The following is a 15,670-nucleotide window of genomic DNA, read 5'->3' on the forward strand; positions in this document are numbered from 1 at the left end:
AGGCACCCCTATATTTTCATTTTTGTTCACTTTCATGTTTTTTTTATGATTTTATTTATTCATTTGAGAGAGAAAGAACAAGCAGGTGGGAGGGGCAGAGGGGGAAAGAGAAGCAGACTTCTGGCTGAGCAGGGAGCCCAACTCCGGGCTCTATCCCAGGACTCTGAGATCATGACCTGAGCCAAAGGCAGATGCTTAATTGACTGGACCACATCTAGGTGCCCCCACTTTCATGTCTAAAAACAAAAAAATTCCTGAGACTTTCTCTTTTACCCATTGAGGTTTTTTGGTTTTTTTTTTTTTTTTGTTTTTTTTTTTTTGTTTTTTGTTTTTTGGTAATCTCTACACCCAATGTGGGGTTTAAACTCATGAACCCAAAATCAAGAGTTGCAAGCTCCACTGACTGAGCCAGCCAGATATCCCCTTTTTACCCATTGAAGTTTTGGAAGTATGCTGTGTAGTTCCCAAGTGTTTACAGATCTATGTGATCTCTTTCTCAATGAACTTGGAGAGCTTACTCTATGATTTCAATTCTCTTACATTTGGTGAGGGTTTTTTTTTTATGGTCCAAGGTATGGCCTATTTTGGTATATGTGCCATAGGCATTTGAAAAGCATGTGCATTCTACTGATGCTGGGTAGAGAGTTCTACAATTGTTAATTAGATCCTGTTTTGATATTGTTGAATTGTTCTGTATCCTTCTGATTTTTTGTCTAGTTGTTCTACCAATTATTGAGAGAGGGATGTTGAAGTATCTAATTATAATCGTGAATTTGTCTCTTTCTCCTTTCAGTTCTATCAATTTGATTCACATACGTGTAACTCTCTTGTTTGGTGCATACCCATTTAGGATTTCCTTCTTACTTTTTTCTTTAGATTGATTTATTTATTTGAGAGAGAGAAAATGTGAGTGGGGGGAGGGGCAGAGGGAGAGAATGTCAAGCAGACTCCCTGCTGAGTGTGGAGCCCAATGCAGGGCTCCATCTCACCACCCTAAGATGATGACCTGAGCTGAAAGCAAAAGTCAGAGGCTTTACCAACTGAGCCACCCAATGCCCCCCATTTTGTTATTATGTAATGTCCTTCTCTGTTCCTAGTAATTTTCTTTGCTCTGAAATCTACTTTATATGGCATTAATATAGCCCTTCTGTTTTGGTTTGTTTTTTTAATTAATTTTTACATGATATATATTTTTGATCCTTTACTTTCTTTTTTTTATAATAAATTTATTTTTTATTGGTGTTCTATTTGCCAACATACAGAATAACACCCAGTGCTCATCCCATCAAGTGCCCCCCTCAGTGCCCGCCACCCAGTCACCCCCACCCCCCGCCCTCCTCCCCTTCCACCACCCCTAGTTTGTTTCCCAGAGCTAGGAGTCTTCCATGTTCTGTCTCCCTTTCTGCCTTTACTTTCAACTTGCCTATATGGCTGTATTAGAAGTGAGTTTCTTCAAAACAGGACCATAGGGGAAGAGAGGGAAAAATAAAACAAGATGAAATCAGAGAGGGAGACAAAACATAGGAGACTTAAAAAAAAAAAGATTTTATTTACTTGACAGAGAAAGAGAGAAAGGGTATCCCTGGGTTGCTCAGTGGTTTAGCGCCTGCCTTTGGCCCAGGGTGTGATCCTGGAGTCCCAGGATCGAGTCCCACATTGGGCTCCCTGCATGGAGCCTGTTTCTCCCTCTGCCTGTGTCTCTGCCTCTCTCATGAATAAATAAATAAAATCTTTTTTAAAAAATTAAAAAAAACCTAAATCTTAAAAAAAAAGGTCAATGAAAGCTCTTTAAGGGTTTCCTCCATCTTTTTTATACTGTCCCCACCATCACCCACCAGAGTGCAGGAAAGCGAGAGGTGTGGGGATCCTAGCAAATCTTAAGAGAGAGAGAGAGAGAGAGAGAAAGCACAAGAGAGCACAAGCAGAGGGAACAGTAGAGGGAGAAGCTTAGCAGAGAGCCTGACATGGGGCTCTATCCCAGGACCCTGAGATCATGACCTGAGCCAAAGGCAGCTGTTTAACTGACTGAGACACCCAGAGACCCCTAGAGACTCCTAATCATAGGAAGCAAACTCAGGGTTGCTGGAAGGATGTGTTGGGGAGATGGGGTAACTGGGTGATGAACATTAAGGAGGGCACATGATGTAATGAGCACTGAGTATTATATAAGACTGATGAATCACTGAACTCTACCTCTGAAACTAATAATACACCATATGTTAATTAATTGAATTTAAATAAAAAATAAATTAAAAAAAGAAGTGAATTTCTTATAGAGAGCTATATTAACTTCCTATAGCTGCTGAACTAAATTACCACAAACTTGGTGACCAAATATTTATTCTCTCACAGTTCTGAAGGTCAAAAATCCAAAATTGGTTTCACTGGGCTAAAATCAAGGTGTTGGCAGGGCTGATTCCTTCTGGAGGTTCCTGGGGGAGAATCCATTATTTGCCTCTTCTAACTTCTAGAGCCTGTTAGTATTCCTTGGTTCATGGCCACAACATTTCCCACGTATCAGTTATCTAGTGCTGCATAACAAATTACCCCAAAACTTAGTGGTTTAAAACATTTATCAGGGCACATGGGTGGCTCAGTTGATTAAGTGTCTGACTTCAGCTAAGGTCATGATCTCAGGGTCCTGGGATTGAGCCCCACTTCCAGCTCCCTGCTCAGCAGGGAGTCTGTTTGTCTCTCTTCCTTTGCTCCTCCCCCTGCTTGTGCTCTCTCTCTCTCTCAAATAAATAAAATTTTTAAAAAACCAATTATATTTATCATCTCACGGCTTCTCTGCCCCTCTCCTTCAGTATCATTCACAAGCCTGTAATTTTCTCAAGGTTTGACTGGGAAGGATCTACTTCCTAGCTCACTTACTTGTTTGTTGGCAGGATTAGTTCTTTACTGTTGGACTAAAGTCTCATTTCCTCATAAGTTCCTCAGTTCCTTACCATTTGGGCCTCTCCATCCAGCATTTTACAACATGGCAGTTTGCTTCACTAGACCAAACAAGAGAGAGAGTCGCTAGCAAGACAGAAGTCGCACCCTTTTGTGACCTAATCATGGAAGGGACCCCTACACTTGTGTCATATCCTGATCATTAGAAGCAAGCTTATGAGGGTGGATAGAAACTACAGAGGCTGTGAATATCAGGAGAGGGGATATTTAGGATCCTTGTCAGAAACTGTTACCACACTATGCTACTATATGGAGCAGGTAGGAGGGGCAGATGGAGTATGAGGATGCCTAAGAGAACATCAGTACTCCATCTGGAAGGTGAACGTAATAGGTTGTGGACAGAGGGCAAGGGCTTGGATATTCAAGCTATAAGATTGGGCCCAAGGGTAGGTTCTAGCCCTAAGTCCCCAAGACCCAGGCAGAGTATCAAAGTGGGGGTTGACTTTCATCCTTCTCGCTACCAAGCCACTTTCTCAGGTCTGCATACTGTGAGCAACCATTGCAGGCAAGACACAATGCCAAGCACAGCATTATACCTGGGCCAGTAATGTGCTGGGGTAGCCATTCATTTGCAAAAATCATAGTATAACCGCAAGAGCACAGGTCAGAGCCTGATGTCCCAAGTCTAGTGTGGGATCCACCCTACTTGCCGGTGACTTCTCTTTGGGCTTTGGTTCTTCATGCTATAAAAACAAGTGCAGTAAAACCTCCCCCATCTCACTCACTTTGGGGTTGTTTTGAGGACTTTATGAAATAATGACACAGAAGGCCTTGGAAATAAACTATCACACTACAATTGTCACAAACTTTCACAGTATGTGCTTCCATCCTCATTTAATATTCAGGGGAGGAGGATTCAGATTCACCAAATGTATGCTAAAGAGACAATGGGAGTCACCTGATTGCTCTAGCCACACATATCTGCCCAGCGTGTGGATGAGACTATTGAAGACAAGGGACTTGCTTAAGATCACACACAAAGTTGGTGGCTGTGGACAGGTGAATAGTGCCTCTCTCAGAACCAGGAACTTTATGATGCAGTGTTATCTCTTAGTAGCTCTGCTGCCTGACTTGAAACTCTGATCCCCCCACTTCCTAGTTCATGATCATTATCTCCCAGGGGAGTTTGTGGAGACTAGAAAGCAACAAACCATGCCTGCCACATAGCTCACTGAATATTAGCTACTGTGATTGGTATTAGAGAGGGAAGGCAGTGTTGTGTCCATTTTATTGCTAGAGAAGGTGAGGCTGAGACTTGTCTAGGTGCCGGAGCCAGAACTGGATGCAGTACTTTTCTGACAAAAGCAGGCAGCCGATCAGAAAACAGGAAAGTACCAAACTTTGGTAAGATTGGACTGTTACTAATAATACACCATAGACTCCAGGTTCATTTCATGCATGCACGTATAGCATACAGGAGGCAGTGGAGGCAGCCCAGGTTTCCTGAGGATGAATTCAGGAGAAAATTTTCAAAATGAGATCTGAAACCCCCCTGCTAAGACAAAGCGAGGTTTCTGCTAGGGCATATCTTACGGGGCCAGTCAACCTTGCAGTAATGTTTTGGGAAAGCTGTTTATGTTAATTGTAATTTGGGACTTGGGTGGAAAGACTGTTTCAGTTCTGGGGTTTTGCTGTGCTATGGGGCGGGCTGCAGGCCCAGACGGGCCCCTGTTGGAAGGAAGTCAGCCCTCCTCCCCCCAAGGAGGAAGGGCCCTACTGTCTGTGGTTGGGCAGCATTGTGCTTGCTGGATTCCAGGCTGTCAGTCTCGCACTCCCGGGACGCTCAGCCTGTAGATTGTTTTGTTAGGTTTCTCCTACAATTAATTTGGAAATTACCCAGCTGCCCACAGCCTCTCCCAGGTGTGCTGTAAACTCCAGGTCTGATCCTGTAGCCTGCACCTTGGTGGGACCAATGGTGGCTGGAGCTGGGAGGGTAGGGGTTGGGGGGCAGGAGGCACAGTCTGTCATGGTAGGGCTCATTTTAAGCAACAGCCAGTCCCCTTCAGCTTTAGCACTAACCATCCTACTTTGTAAATCTGAAGCAACCAGAGGCACACTCTTCACAGACATTGTCTTTAAATTTCACACACCCTGTAGAGATAAGTCAGAGGCCCGTGAAGGATCTACACCACTCAGAGGCCCAAAGAGAGAGGACTTCCCTGGAGCTCCCATCAAAACCAACAGGCAAGTCTCCCAATTCCCATATCCTGGGAGGAAAAATCCTCAGACATCTGATTCATTTTGCTGTAGGTATGAGTTGAGTCCCTCCCATGCAAAGGATCACATGACCTCAAGCTTGTTCTCTCTTCTTGGACCTCACTTGCTTCCTCTGAAAAAATGCAGCTGAAACCTGCTGCTTCCCGGGGCAGTTGTGAGGGTTCAAAGGATAACATGTGTGGAAGTGCTTGGTACACCCTGAACACAGCCATGCTCCATAACGTTAGGGTTACAAACGCTCAGCTCTGCCACTGCCAAGCCACTTGAAGCTGGGGAACAGTGATGGTACAAGAGAGCCTCAGAGAGGGTCGAAGATATTCACTTGCTGTGCAACCACAGCGAGTTACCTTCCTCAAGTGCTTGGTTTCTCCTACGGTAAAATGCGAATAGAACTAAACCACCTTTCAGCTGCAAGTTTATAGGAATAGCAAAGGAAATCTCAAAGGGAATAAAGAATCAATTTTTTCCCCCTGTCTCATAAGGATCACCTTCTTTATCAGTGAGGATGCAGTTGGCTGCAAGTAACAGAAAGCCTGGGGGATCCCTGGGTGGCTCAGCGGTTTGGCACCTGCCTTCCTCCCAGGGTGTGATCCTGGAGTCCCAGGATCAAGTCCCAGGATCAAGTCCCGGGATCGAGTCCCGGGATCGAGTCCCGCGTCGGGCCCCCTGCATGGAGCCTACTTCTCCCTCTGCCTGTGTCTCTGCCTCTTTCTCTGTTTCTCTCATGATTAAATAAATAAATAATCTTTAAGGGATCCCTGGGTGGCACAGCGGTTTGGCGCCTGCCTTTGGCCCAGGGCGCGATCCTGGAGACCCCGGATCGAATCCCACGTCGGGCTCCCGGTGCATGGAGCCTGCTTCTCCCTCTGCCTGTGTCTCTGCCTCTCTCTCTGTGTGACTATCATAAATAAAAAAATTAAAAAAAAAAGATTAAAAAAAAATAAATAAATAATCTTTAAAAAAAAAAGTAACAGAAAGACTAAGGAAAAGCAGCTTAAGTTTGGAGGACATTTGTTATCTCTAACAACAGGTGCCAAAGCTATAATGACTCATTCCAGCATGGGTTCTTTCAGCGGCTCAGCAATGTTGTCAGGCACCTGAGTTCTTCCCAACTTTCTGCCCTGCCATCCTCAGCAGGTTGGTTTGTTTTCTTAGGCTGGCCCCCTCCAGGTCCAGCACGGCTGCCCCACTTCCAGAAGTCACACTGGAAACAGCATTCAGAAAAAGAAAATTACTATTTCTCTTCCCCTGTCTCTTTTTAAGAACAAAGAAATGTTTTTTAGAAGCTCTCAGCACACTTTTCTGGGTATCTCATTGGCTTGGAAAGTATCCTGTGACCATTTCTAAGTAATTCCTGGCAAGAGTGATGGAATTATCACCACGGTTACTGTAGACAAATCCAGAACCCAGGGGGGTACTCCAAGCAGTAAGACTTCCCCTAAAACACGTGACCAACTGAAACCTGGACAAAATCAGGGTCTTATGAGCAAAGAAGGGGTAAGACAGCTGGGGAGATAACTAGCTGTGTCTGGTATACTTTTTTGAATAGGGCAGAAAGAGCGTGTACTGTTTTATTTCCATTCAGAGTTTCCACCGTAGGTTTGTTCTCAACATGTTCCACTTGACTGCTCTCAGCTCTGCCATCAAGATCCCTGTGTCCAATCCCCATGATAGGACACTATTCTTTTGAGCACCATAGTAGAGAAAATGTGGGCAGATCACATTTCACACAGGTTGAATAGTTGTATAAGGCTTTGATGAAAATTTAGAGTAAAAGAAAAGTGTTACACGGGAGGGGAAAATTTTGAAAATGCTCATATTGAACCTAATTTTCCTGTAGTGTAAGAAACGCTTCACAGGACTGCTCAAGGACATGCCATGCTCCTACTCTCAGTCCCTGGTCCTGGGGTCTGGACCTCTGCGAGAGAGTGACAAGATCCGTTGATGTTTGATCTGGGTCACACACTGGCTGCAGGCAGGGGAGTGTCTGAGGGAAGCAGTGGAGAGAGTAGGGAGCCCTGTCAGGAGGCTGTGATCCAGGAGAGAGATGATGGAGGCTCCTGCTGGGTTAGTGGCCTTAGAAGTCCCAGGATAGCATGAGGTTAAGTGGTAATGGTCAGAACAAATTCATGGTGACAGGAACACATAGGGGTGTCTGGGGAACAGAAAGTGGTGCACTGGCTGGAGCCTAGAGGTAGCTATGGGAAGGGGAGGCTGGGAAAGGGGCGGGCGGGCATAGGTATCCTGGAGGGTCCTGAGTGCCAGGGGGGAGGAGTTTGCTTTTTGCTGTGGACATCAAAAGGCTTTTTCCCAAAGGACTGAAGTTTGGCTTCAGGAAGTGAACCTGGTGAGGGGAGCAAAATGGAGGGGAGGCGGCAGGAACGCCCTGTGCAGAGCCCCTGGCTGGCTGCTGGGGAGGGTAGAGGGAGAGTTGGGCCCTATGAAGCTGTGGTTCTCACACTTTATCTCTGATTGCTGAGTGCCTCTCTGTGCCTGAAAAAACACGAGGCTTGGCTCTGCCCACACTCCTGGGAGAAGCCGCTCCAGGTTCTCAGATAGCAAGATAAGCCAGTGCTCTACACCAGGGCTGAGATCCACCCTGATTCTGGCTTCCCAATTTCTTCCTCACCCTGGGAGGGGCTGACAGTTGATCGCTGGGCCTCCCAGACTACGTGCTTCTGCACCTGGTTAACCCTGGGCTGAGCTGGAAATCTGAGCCTCAGTGCAGAAGAGGGGTTGTGGGGCTGACAGAGGGGCACGGGGAGTTCTGTAGGGAGCAGTCACCCTCTTCTGAGGTGGAGTTCCCAAGGCCATTCCAGGGGCTCTGCAAAGGCCAGCTCTGGCCTCAGCTGGGGAGAGAAGATACTGGGGAGAGTGCAGGGACAGACCAGACAGCAAACCTGATAAGGAACTCCTATCCTCCCTTGCCCCACCTGCCCGCCCCATTTTTTCTTCAGTTCAGTTTTTAATTTAGTTCACTGCTCAGTTTAGGCTGAGAAGCACTAGCCACACTGCTTTCCCTCTAGGTAGTTCTAAGCTATTTATTTGACCCAGCCCTGTCCAGTTTACCCGCTCATCCAATGGAGGCCCCAGTGAAGGTGCAGTCCACTCCAGCTCCCAGCAGCCACCGTTACCACACTCCCATCTGGTTACTTCCATCTCCACATTGGTTTTTATTAAGATGATAATCAAATACTATGTCCCTTGGGAGAGGCGTATGTTCTAGTCCAGCTTGGACACTTACAGCTCTGAGATCTTGGGTAAATTGTGTGCTCTTGCTTTAGCTCTATAGAAGCTCGACAGACACTCACAGTATTCCTATTATTGAGAACTCATGTGAGCACTGAGATAAGAGTCTTGGTTCCCCCAGTGAGTTGTTATGTGATCCTGGGCTCCAGCCCTGTTCTTCATGAGACATGCCCTCTGTCTGAACTGCTTTTCACTGGGGATGTTTTTTCCTTAGTTACTAGGAGTTAGCTGTTCGAAGGAACAAAATGAGCATGGAAACCAAATTCTCCTGAAAGGTGTGTATTTGAGGCAGGAAAGGATTCATTAGAATGTCCAGGATCTTGGGCTGTCCAAGGGGGTACTTAAAAGCTCTACTGGAGGATCCCTTGGCCAGGACAGACTCATATAGGGGCCCTTTCCTGCTGGCTACTGTGTCCCAACAAGAGAGCATTATTTTTCTCTTCAACTCCTAACTACCCCAGATTTGGGGCTGGAGCTGAGGGAACAGAGGCCAATTTATTACATACTTGGGCAATGACTGCTGCTTAGAGAGGATACAGAGACCAGAATCCCAAATCTTCAAAGTACCTCAGCTAGGTGTCAGGAGCCTGGGTTCCTGCCCCGGCTCTAACTGGCACCTCAGCTTTCAGGATGCTTTCAGGTACACCTTCGTTGAATGCCATGTCACAATCACCCATAAAGTTGGGGACACGAGGTGAGATGCATTCTAGGGTTCTAGGGCTGGATTCCAAGACTCAGAAAGTACACCCCAGGGAGGAGATGAGTGCTCCTCCTCAGCCTTCTCCCCTTGCAGCCCAGCCCCTCTCCTCTGTGCAGCCAGAGCCCGAAGCAGCACTGTATTACTGGTTTGGGTTCTTGGTCAGAAACAGGAGGCTCCTGGACGTTTCTCTGGGATCTCTGATCTTGACAATATCATTCATTTTTTTTCCCATTTCTCTAAATTTCTGCCTCTTTGCCTAGGGCATGTGAATCATCTGAGTGTCTTGCTGAAATGCAGGTTCTGGTACAGGAGATCTGGGGTAGGACCTGAGATTCTGCATTTCTAGTGCGCTCTCAGGGCTTGCCCCTGCAAGCTGGTCTGTGGCACATCCTTGGAGTTGCAAGGCCTCAGGGCTTCAGTCTCTTAAATAAGATGACAGGGAGGGCATCCTGGCCCTTGCATCCGTGATTCAAGTGACCCAAAACAGAGAAGTTCGAGAATGTAAGAGTAAAAGGAACCCACCACCTGGTTTTGTTGATGGTAAAAAAAGAGGCCTACTCAGTGCAGGAAGGAACTTGTTCAAGATCTCATAACCTTTAAGTGAAAAGGTTGAGATGTAGGCTTCCTGTATAGTAAAGACAAAAACAAAAAGGAAAACTAAAAGACACTCATTGAAGTGTTTGCGTGCGTTCTCTGGGCAAACTATAGGTTCCTTTAATTTCTTTCTAATTTTTTGTTATTGTTGTTGTTTTTTACAATGAAGATGTAACAATTTTGTAATAAAAATTTTTAATAAAAGAAAATTCTCACAAATTCCTTAGTAAATGAGATTATGTTTATGAACCCTGCTGGGTAAACTGTAACTATATACATTAGCTTCATGTTAGGAGTGTGTAGTTCAGCTCAAACTGTCCCAAATTTATTTCAACAAGGTTACTCATGCTCCTCCATACACAAATCACCGAGATGGGGAAGAAGGCCAAAGCCGGTTCCATCCACCGCTAGCAGCTTCCTGCTCCCCTTCCTTCTCTGCTCTCCCGACACTTCTCCCCAAATGCTGGCCGCAAGAATCTTTCCCCTTAAATTGGGGAAAGGGTTCCCTGATTCATTTTCGTAGTAAACGACCTCAGGCCAAGTCTGCTTTTGTTGCTGGTTTCCTAAGCTTAATTGCAAGCAAAGTTAATTTGAAAGAAAATAAATGTTACAGCTCTGGGGCGAATTCTAACGAGCCTTGGGCAATTAGGGAAGAACGCATCTAATTACGCACAGCCTCGGGGCGCCTGCACACGACGCTGGGGGTGCAGGGCCCAGAGAGGGGAAAACGATTTTTCTAGTTTCATAATAGGAAGAAGAAGGAAAAGAAATAAAGATAAACTCATCTCCCGTCCCTGAGCCCCCAGACGGTGGCTGTTCCACGGTTTGGGGATTCTTAGGAGTTGTAATGTTCCAAGACGCTCCAGAGAAATGTTCTCAAGATCCAGAGCCCCGCGGACTGCAGGGTCCGCCCGCGACCGGGGCCGTGGTTGCAGCCGGAGCTGCGCTCCCTCGCCGGCGCAGCGTCCATTCCAGGCAGGTGGGTGGTGCTCGCGCTTCGGGGGCCGCGGTGTCTACAACGCCTCGAGCCCAACCTCGCGCGTCTCCCTGTCTCTCCCGCCTGGCTCGCGCGTCACACAACCAGTTCCCTCCTCCCGGCGTCCCCTCCCCCCCCCCCCCCCGGGGCAGACCCCCCACCTCGGGCATCATCTCACCAGATGTCCTAGGGGACAATGGAGAGGAGGAGGCAGGTGGCGAAGATGCGTGCACTTTCCCACCCCATCGCTCTCGCTCCCCCAGCTACATACCACGACGCTCCAGCAGGCTGCGGGATCTGGCGGCGCTTTACAAATTAAAACCTTTTCTCCCTCCAGCGCCCAGCACTTGATAGTTCACAAAGAGCTTTTCACCTCTCCTGTCTCCTTTACCTTTTAGGAAGACTCTCTGAGGTCCATTCACAAATGTGGACCCTGGAGGAAAAGGGACTTGAGGTTAATGGCCAAAGCACTGGACTTGGCAATTAAAAAACAGAAAAGGGGTCAACTCCCACACTAACTGGGTGTAGAGACCACCCTTCCCCAGCCCAAAACCTTGGCTCCAAGGACAAAAATCTCTGGGTGGAGGGCTCTCAATTTTCCGGCTACTACTAACTAGGCGAGGCATCTTGATTTCTGGGCTAGGAGAGCCAGACTGTCCAACCGCACACAGAGAACCTTCAGATTTCATACCTGCAAGCCTGCGTATGGAGAGGAGAGAGGCCCAACGCCTAGACTTTTGCAAGGTCTCAGGGCTGGATCTGGAACCTGGACCCACTGGCGGCAAGATCAGTGCTCCAGCTGCCTCCTGCCTCAATGGTCATTTACCACCAGTGAAGTCAGGAGAGACTAACATCTACACCAGTAGAGTCCAATACAGTAGCCATCAGCCACATAGTGCTACTGAGCACTTGACATGCGGCTAGTCCAAATTTAGGTGGGCTGTAAGTGTAAATGCACTCCAGATTTGGAAGAGTTAGTATAAAAAAGTAAAATACCTCCAAAATTTATATATTGATTATATGTTCAAATGATAGTTTGGATATGTCAGGTTAAATACAATCTCAACTATTATTTTATTAATATGGCTACTAAAAACTTTTAAATTACATTTGTAGTTTGCAATATGTTCTATTGGACAGTGCGGATTTAGACAAATACCCGTCTGGACAGAAGCACATTCACACGTCTTTGTGAACAAGACAGCGTAATTCCCAAAATTAAGAATAAAAATTAGCAATGGTTTTCAATCTCTTTCTAACAGAACCCCCAACCCTTCCCTGTCAAGTTAACTACACAGAAAGGGGCTGAGTTTCCTTTGCCAGAACTCACTTGATCAAAGATTTTTATTAAAACAGTTCATCTGAACCCTCAGGTTGATCTGAAAGCTGCACACCGAGCCTCTGAACACTGGAAAATTTCACTACAGGATAAAAACTTACAAGATTTCTCAAGAGAAAGGTGGGAAAGAGGTTGGATTTTCTCTGATTTTGGTCAGCTTGATGCTTAAAATAAACGGATACAAAACAAAGTTAAAAATCCAGTTTCTTTCTAAAGCTTACTTCACTGACAACCCCAATTAATTTTTCTCTTTCCTTTTCGTATGGTAGAGGGTGCCAGAGACGGGAAGAGCCCGCTCAACAAACTGAAACCGGTCCTCAAAGAGCTCCCCCCGAGTCCTGTCATCTGTTTGTATTTTAGTTTGCCAGTTTGGTCCAGGGTTGATTAATGAAATGAAAGAGTGGACAGTGGATAAATTTATTTTTACCTGCCTCATTGGAAAACCAAATTATGACCTAGCAGTAACAGCTACCAAATGATCAGCACATCATGCTCAAAAGATTCGAGAAATTATAACATAATTGCTGCCTGGAACCAATCCAGCGACTTTAGGTTAGGTGCTTGCCCTGAGCTCTGTTCCGGTTCTTGGGAATAAGGTTAGGCCCTGGGTGGCCCACCGGATGCTGCCAAATATGCAGGGCTGCAAGGAGGATGATGAGGCCCTTAAGGACCGCGGTTGAATCTTGCAGCCCTCTTGTATAACACTTGGGGAAACGGGGTGTGGGTGATGGAAACTGGGTCGCGATGTGGGGCTGAGGTCCAGACTAAGAGCTGGGTCTGCAGTTCTCAGAGGCAGGGAAAACCAGCCCCAGGTCAAGCGAAGCAGAGAGACTTCTTCCATTTTGTTTTGTTCTTTAAAGAAGGGAAGTTACTTTTTTTTTTTTTTTTTTTTTTTGCAAACTCATCCTCCTCACCTTAAGGACGATGCTACTGGTAACCTAATCGAAGGCACAAGAGGCCGAACCGTGTCAAAAAGGCCCTGCATTCTTGCAACACAGGTTAGAGTGAAGACGTGATTCCCCACACTTCGGATCCCAGACTCCGGTGTAGGCACTAGGCCGCGCCAGTACCGCCAAGGACCCTCCCCAGTAGGATGTCAGAAAGGCATGTCCTTTGGAGCTTCGCCTTATTGAGGCCCCTCTGTCCCCGTCCGCGGGCCACCACTGCCCCTCCCCACCGCCACCCATTCCCAAGGCGAGCCGGGCGTGCCTGTGATGCACCGGTCCGGCCCGCAGGGCTCTCGGTCCTCCTCCAGTTCTCAGGTCTCGGGGATACTCGGTTGGTGGGGACGGCCGAGGCGACTGCCAGCTGTGGACCGCGTGCTGGGCTCACATGGCTGACACGTATCGATCCACCGCGCCAGGATAGGCCGTCGCGTGGCGAGCGTGGTAGGCGCCTCCGCCGCCCCCTCCGAGCTGCGCACCGGGATTGTAGCAGGGCCCCAGCGCTCCGAACTGGCCGGGCGACGTGCGCCCGTAGAAGTCCACCGCGGGCTCCACGCCGCCGCCCCCGCCGCCGCCGCCGCCCCCGCCGCCGCCGCCGCCCGCGGAGGGCGACGCGGGCCCCGCCAGCCGGCCCGCCGCCGCGAAGAGGGCTCCGCCGGCCCCCTGCGGGTACGCGCCGTCCGGGCCCGCGTAGGCGGCCGCGTAGGCGGAGGGGTTGGCGGGTCGCGCCCCCGCGCAGCCCGCGGCCTGGTAGCCGGCGGGGGCGGCGGGGGCGCCGGCCGAGGCGAAGGCGCAGGAGCCGGCGGGCGCCGACGGCGCGGGGCCCAGTTCAGGGCTGAGCGGCCGCTCGGGCACCAGGCCGAAGACGCGGCACGGCCCCGGCGACGCCGCGGGGTAGTAGACCGCGGGCGGCGCGGCGAGCGGCGGCGGGGCATAGCCCGCGTAGACGGCGCCCGGGTACGGCGGGCGGGCGGCGGGCACGGCGCCCGGGAAGATGGCGGCGGCGGCGGCGGCGGCGGCGGCCGCGGCGGCGGCGGCGGCCGCGTCGTGCATGTAGGCCGGGTAGGTGGAGAGGTCCGAGCGCTTGAAGCGCTTGCGGCGGCGCAGGAAGCTGCCGCTCTCGAACATGTCCTCGGCGTTGGGGTCGAGCGCCCAGTAGTTGCCCTTGCCCGGGCGGCCGGCCTCGCGCGGGATCTTGAGGAAGCAGTCGTTGAGCGTCAGGTTGTGGCGGATGCTGTTCTGCCACTTCTTGGGGTTGTCGCGGTAGAAGGGGAAGCGCTCGGTGATGAACTTGTAGATGCCGCCCAGCGTGAGGCGGCGCTCCGGCGCGTGCGCGATGGCCATGGCGATGAGCGCGATGTAGCTGTAGGGCGGCTTCCCGCGCTGCAGGGGGCGCTTGCGCCGACGCCCGCCCGCGCCGCGCCCCGCGGCCTCCGCCGGGACCCCGCTGGCGGGCTCGCCGCGCTCCTCCTTCACGGCCGCCAGCGCCTCGGTCTGCGGCGGCGGCGGCCGGCTCTCGGCCGTCATGGCGCGGCCGTCCCGCGCGTCCCGGGGCGTCCCCGCCGCCCGCGGCTGTCGAGGGGCGGGGGCGGGTCTGCGCGCCGGTCCCCGCGCCGGTCCCCGCGCCGGTCCCTCCGCGGGGAGCTCCTCGCAGCGCGGCGCCCTCGGCCTCCGGAGAGGCGCGGGAGTGTCCCGCCCACCGACGGCTCCGCTCGCGTTCCGGAGCGCGGGGCCGGGCGCCGGCAGCAGCGGGGGGCCGGGCCCCTGTGCGCGCAGCGGCCGGACGGTGCGGGGGCGCCTGCAGCCGGCCTGTGCTTCCCGCCGACCGAGGCCGACCGTCGAGGTCGCGCGCGCAGAGGAGGTGCGGGCGCGGGGGCCCGAGGCCGGGGCCCTCAGGGCAGGAGGCGCAGCCCGCGGGGGCTGCCTAGGCTGCGGCGCTGCGGCCCCGCGGCCCGGCCTGCGGAGCGCGAGGCGGCGAGGGGCACGAGCGGGGCGCGCCGGGCGGGCAGGCCGGCCACTGTTCTCTCCCTCCGCGTTGGCCTCCGGCCGCCGAAACCGCGGGCGAGGCGCTCCCCTGCACACACCCGGACCGGCTCCTCCCTCCGCCGGCTTCTCCTCCTTAAAGGCGCCAGGAAGCGTGGGGCGGCGCCCGGCCCCCCCCCGCCCCCCGACCGCCCGCCCCCTGGGCCCGGCGCACCTCTGCAGGTGGGAGCCGCGGTGCAGGCGAGGCGGGAGCCCCGCAACGTCGGGGCGGGGAGGGCTCTGAGAGCTCGCCGGGCTGGCGTCCCCTGCGCGCCGACGGGGACACTGAGGCCGGGACAGGGCAGGGACTGTCCCGGGAGACGCAGCGCTTCCGGACTTCACCAGCCTCTGCCGAGGGCTGGGACCCGCAGGTGAAAAGGACGGGCTCGCTTCGCTTCTTCTTCTTCTTCTTTTTTTTTTTTTTTTTGGTCGGGGGAGGGTGAGACAGGAGAGAGCGAGGGGGCGCCTGGTTCTTGTGGCGTAGACGACGGGGAAGGGGAGAGCACCGTGCAGCTGGCTGGCTGCTACTTCAAGGATGATCTTCAAACCCCAGCCAAAGCTGCCTCGCGCCTTGCCCATGCAGCCCCTCATCTTGCGGAGGATGCCTAGGCCCGGTAGGGGAGGTGGAGGTGGCTTGCCCTGGCCTCGCCGCGACTCTGCCGCTCAACGGGGCT

The 15,670-nt window shown here is 51.4% G+C and overlaps 1 protein-coding gene across 1 annotated transcript; it reads right to left on the reverse strand.

Moving 5' to 3' along the window:
- Positions 1-11,741: 11,741 nt before the first annotated feature.
- Positions 11,742-14,573, reverse strand: FOXE1 (forkhead box E1). The gene has a single exon (XM_055302091.1). It carries the CDS (start codon positions 14,499-14,501, stop codon positions 13,359-13,361), a length of 1,143 nt encoding a protein of 380 aa, XP_055158066.1. The 5' UTR covers positions 14,502-14,573; the 3' UTR covers positions 11,742-13,358.
- Positions 14,574-15,670: the final 1,097 nt, after the last annotated feature.

The sequence above is a fragment of the Nyctereutes procyonoides genome, unplaced genomic scaffold, assembly GCF_905146905.1.
Source record: "Nyctereutes procyonoides isolate TBG_1078 unplaced genomic scaffold, NYPRO_anot_genome, whole genome shotgun sequence".
NCBI classification, from domain to species: Eukaryota; Metazoa; Chordata; class Mammalia; order Carnivora; family Canidae; genus Nyctereutes; species Nyctereutes procyonoides.

Coding starts and splice junctions, on each gene's coding strand:
- FOXE1 (XM_055302091.1), bottom strand. CDS start 14,501: ATGACGGCCGAGAGCCGGCCGCCGCCGCCGCAGACCGAGGCGCTGGCG.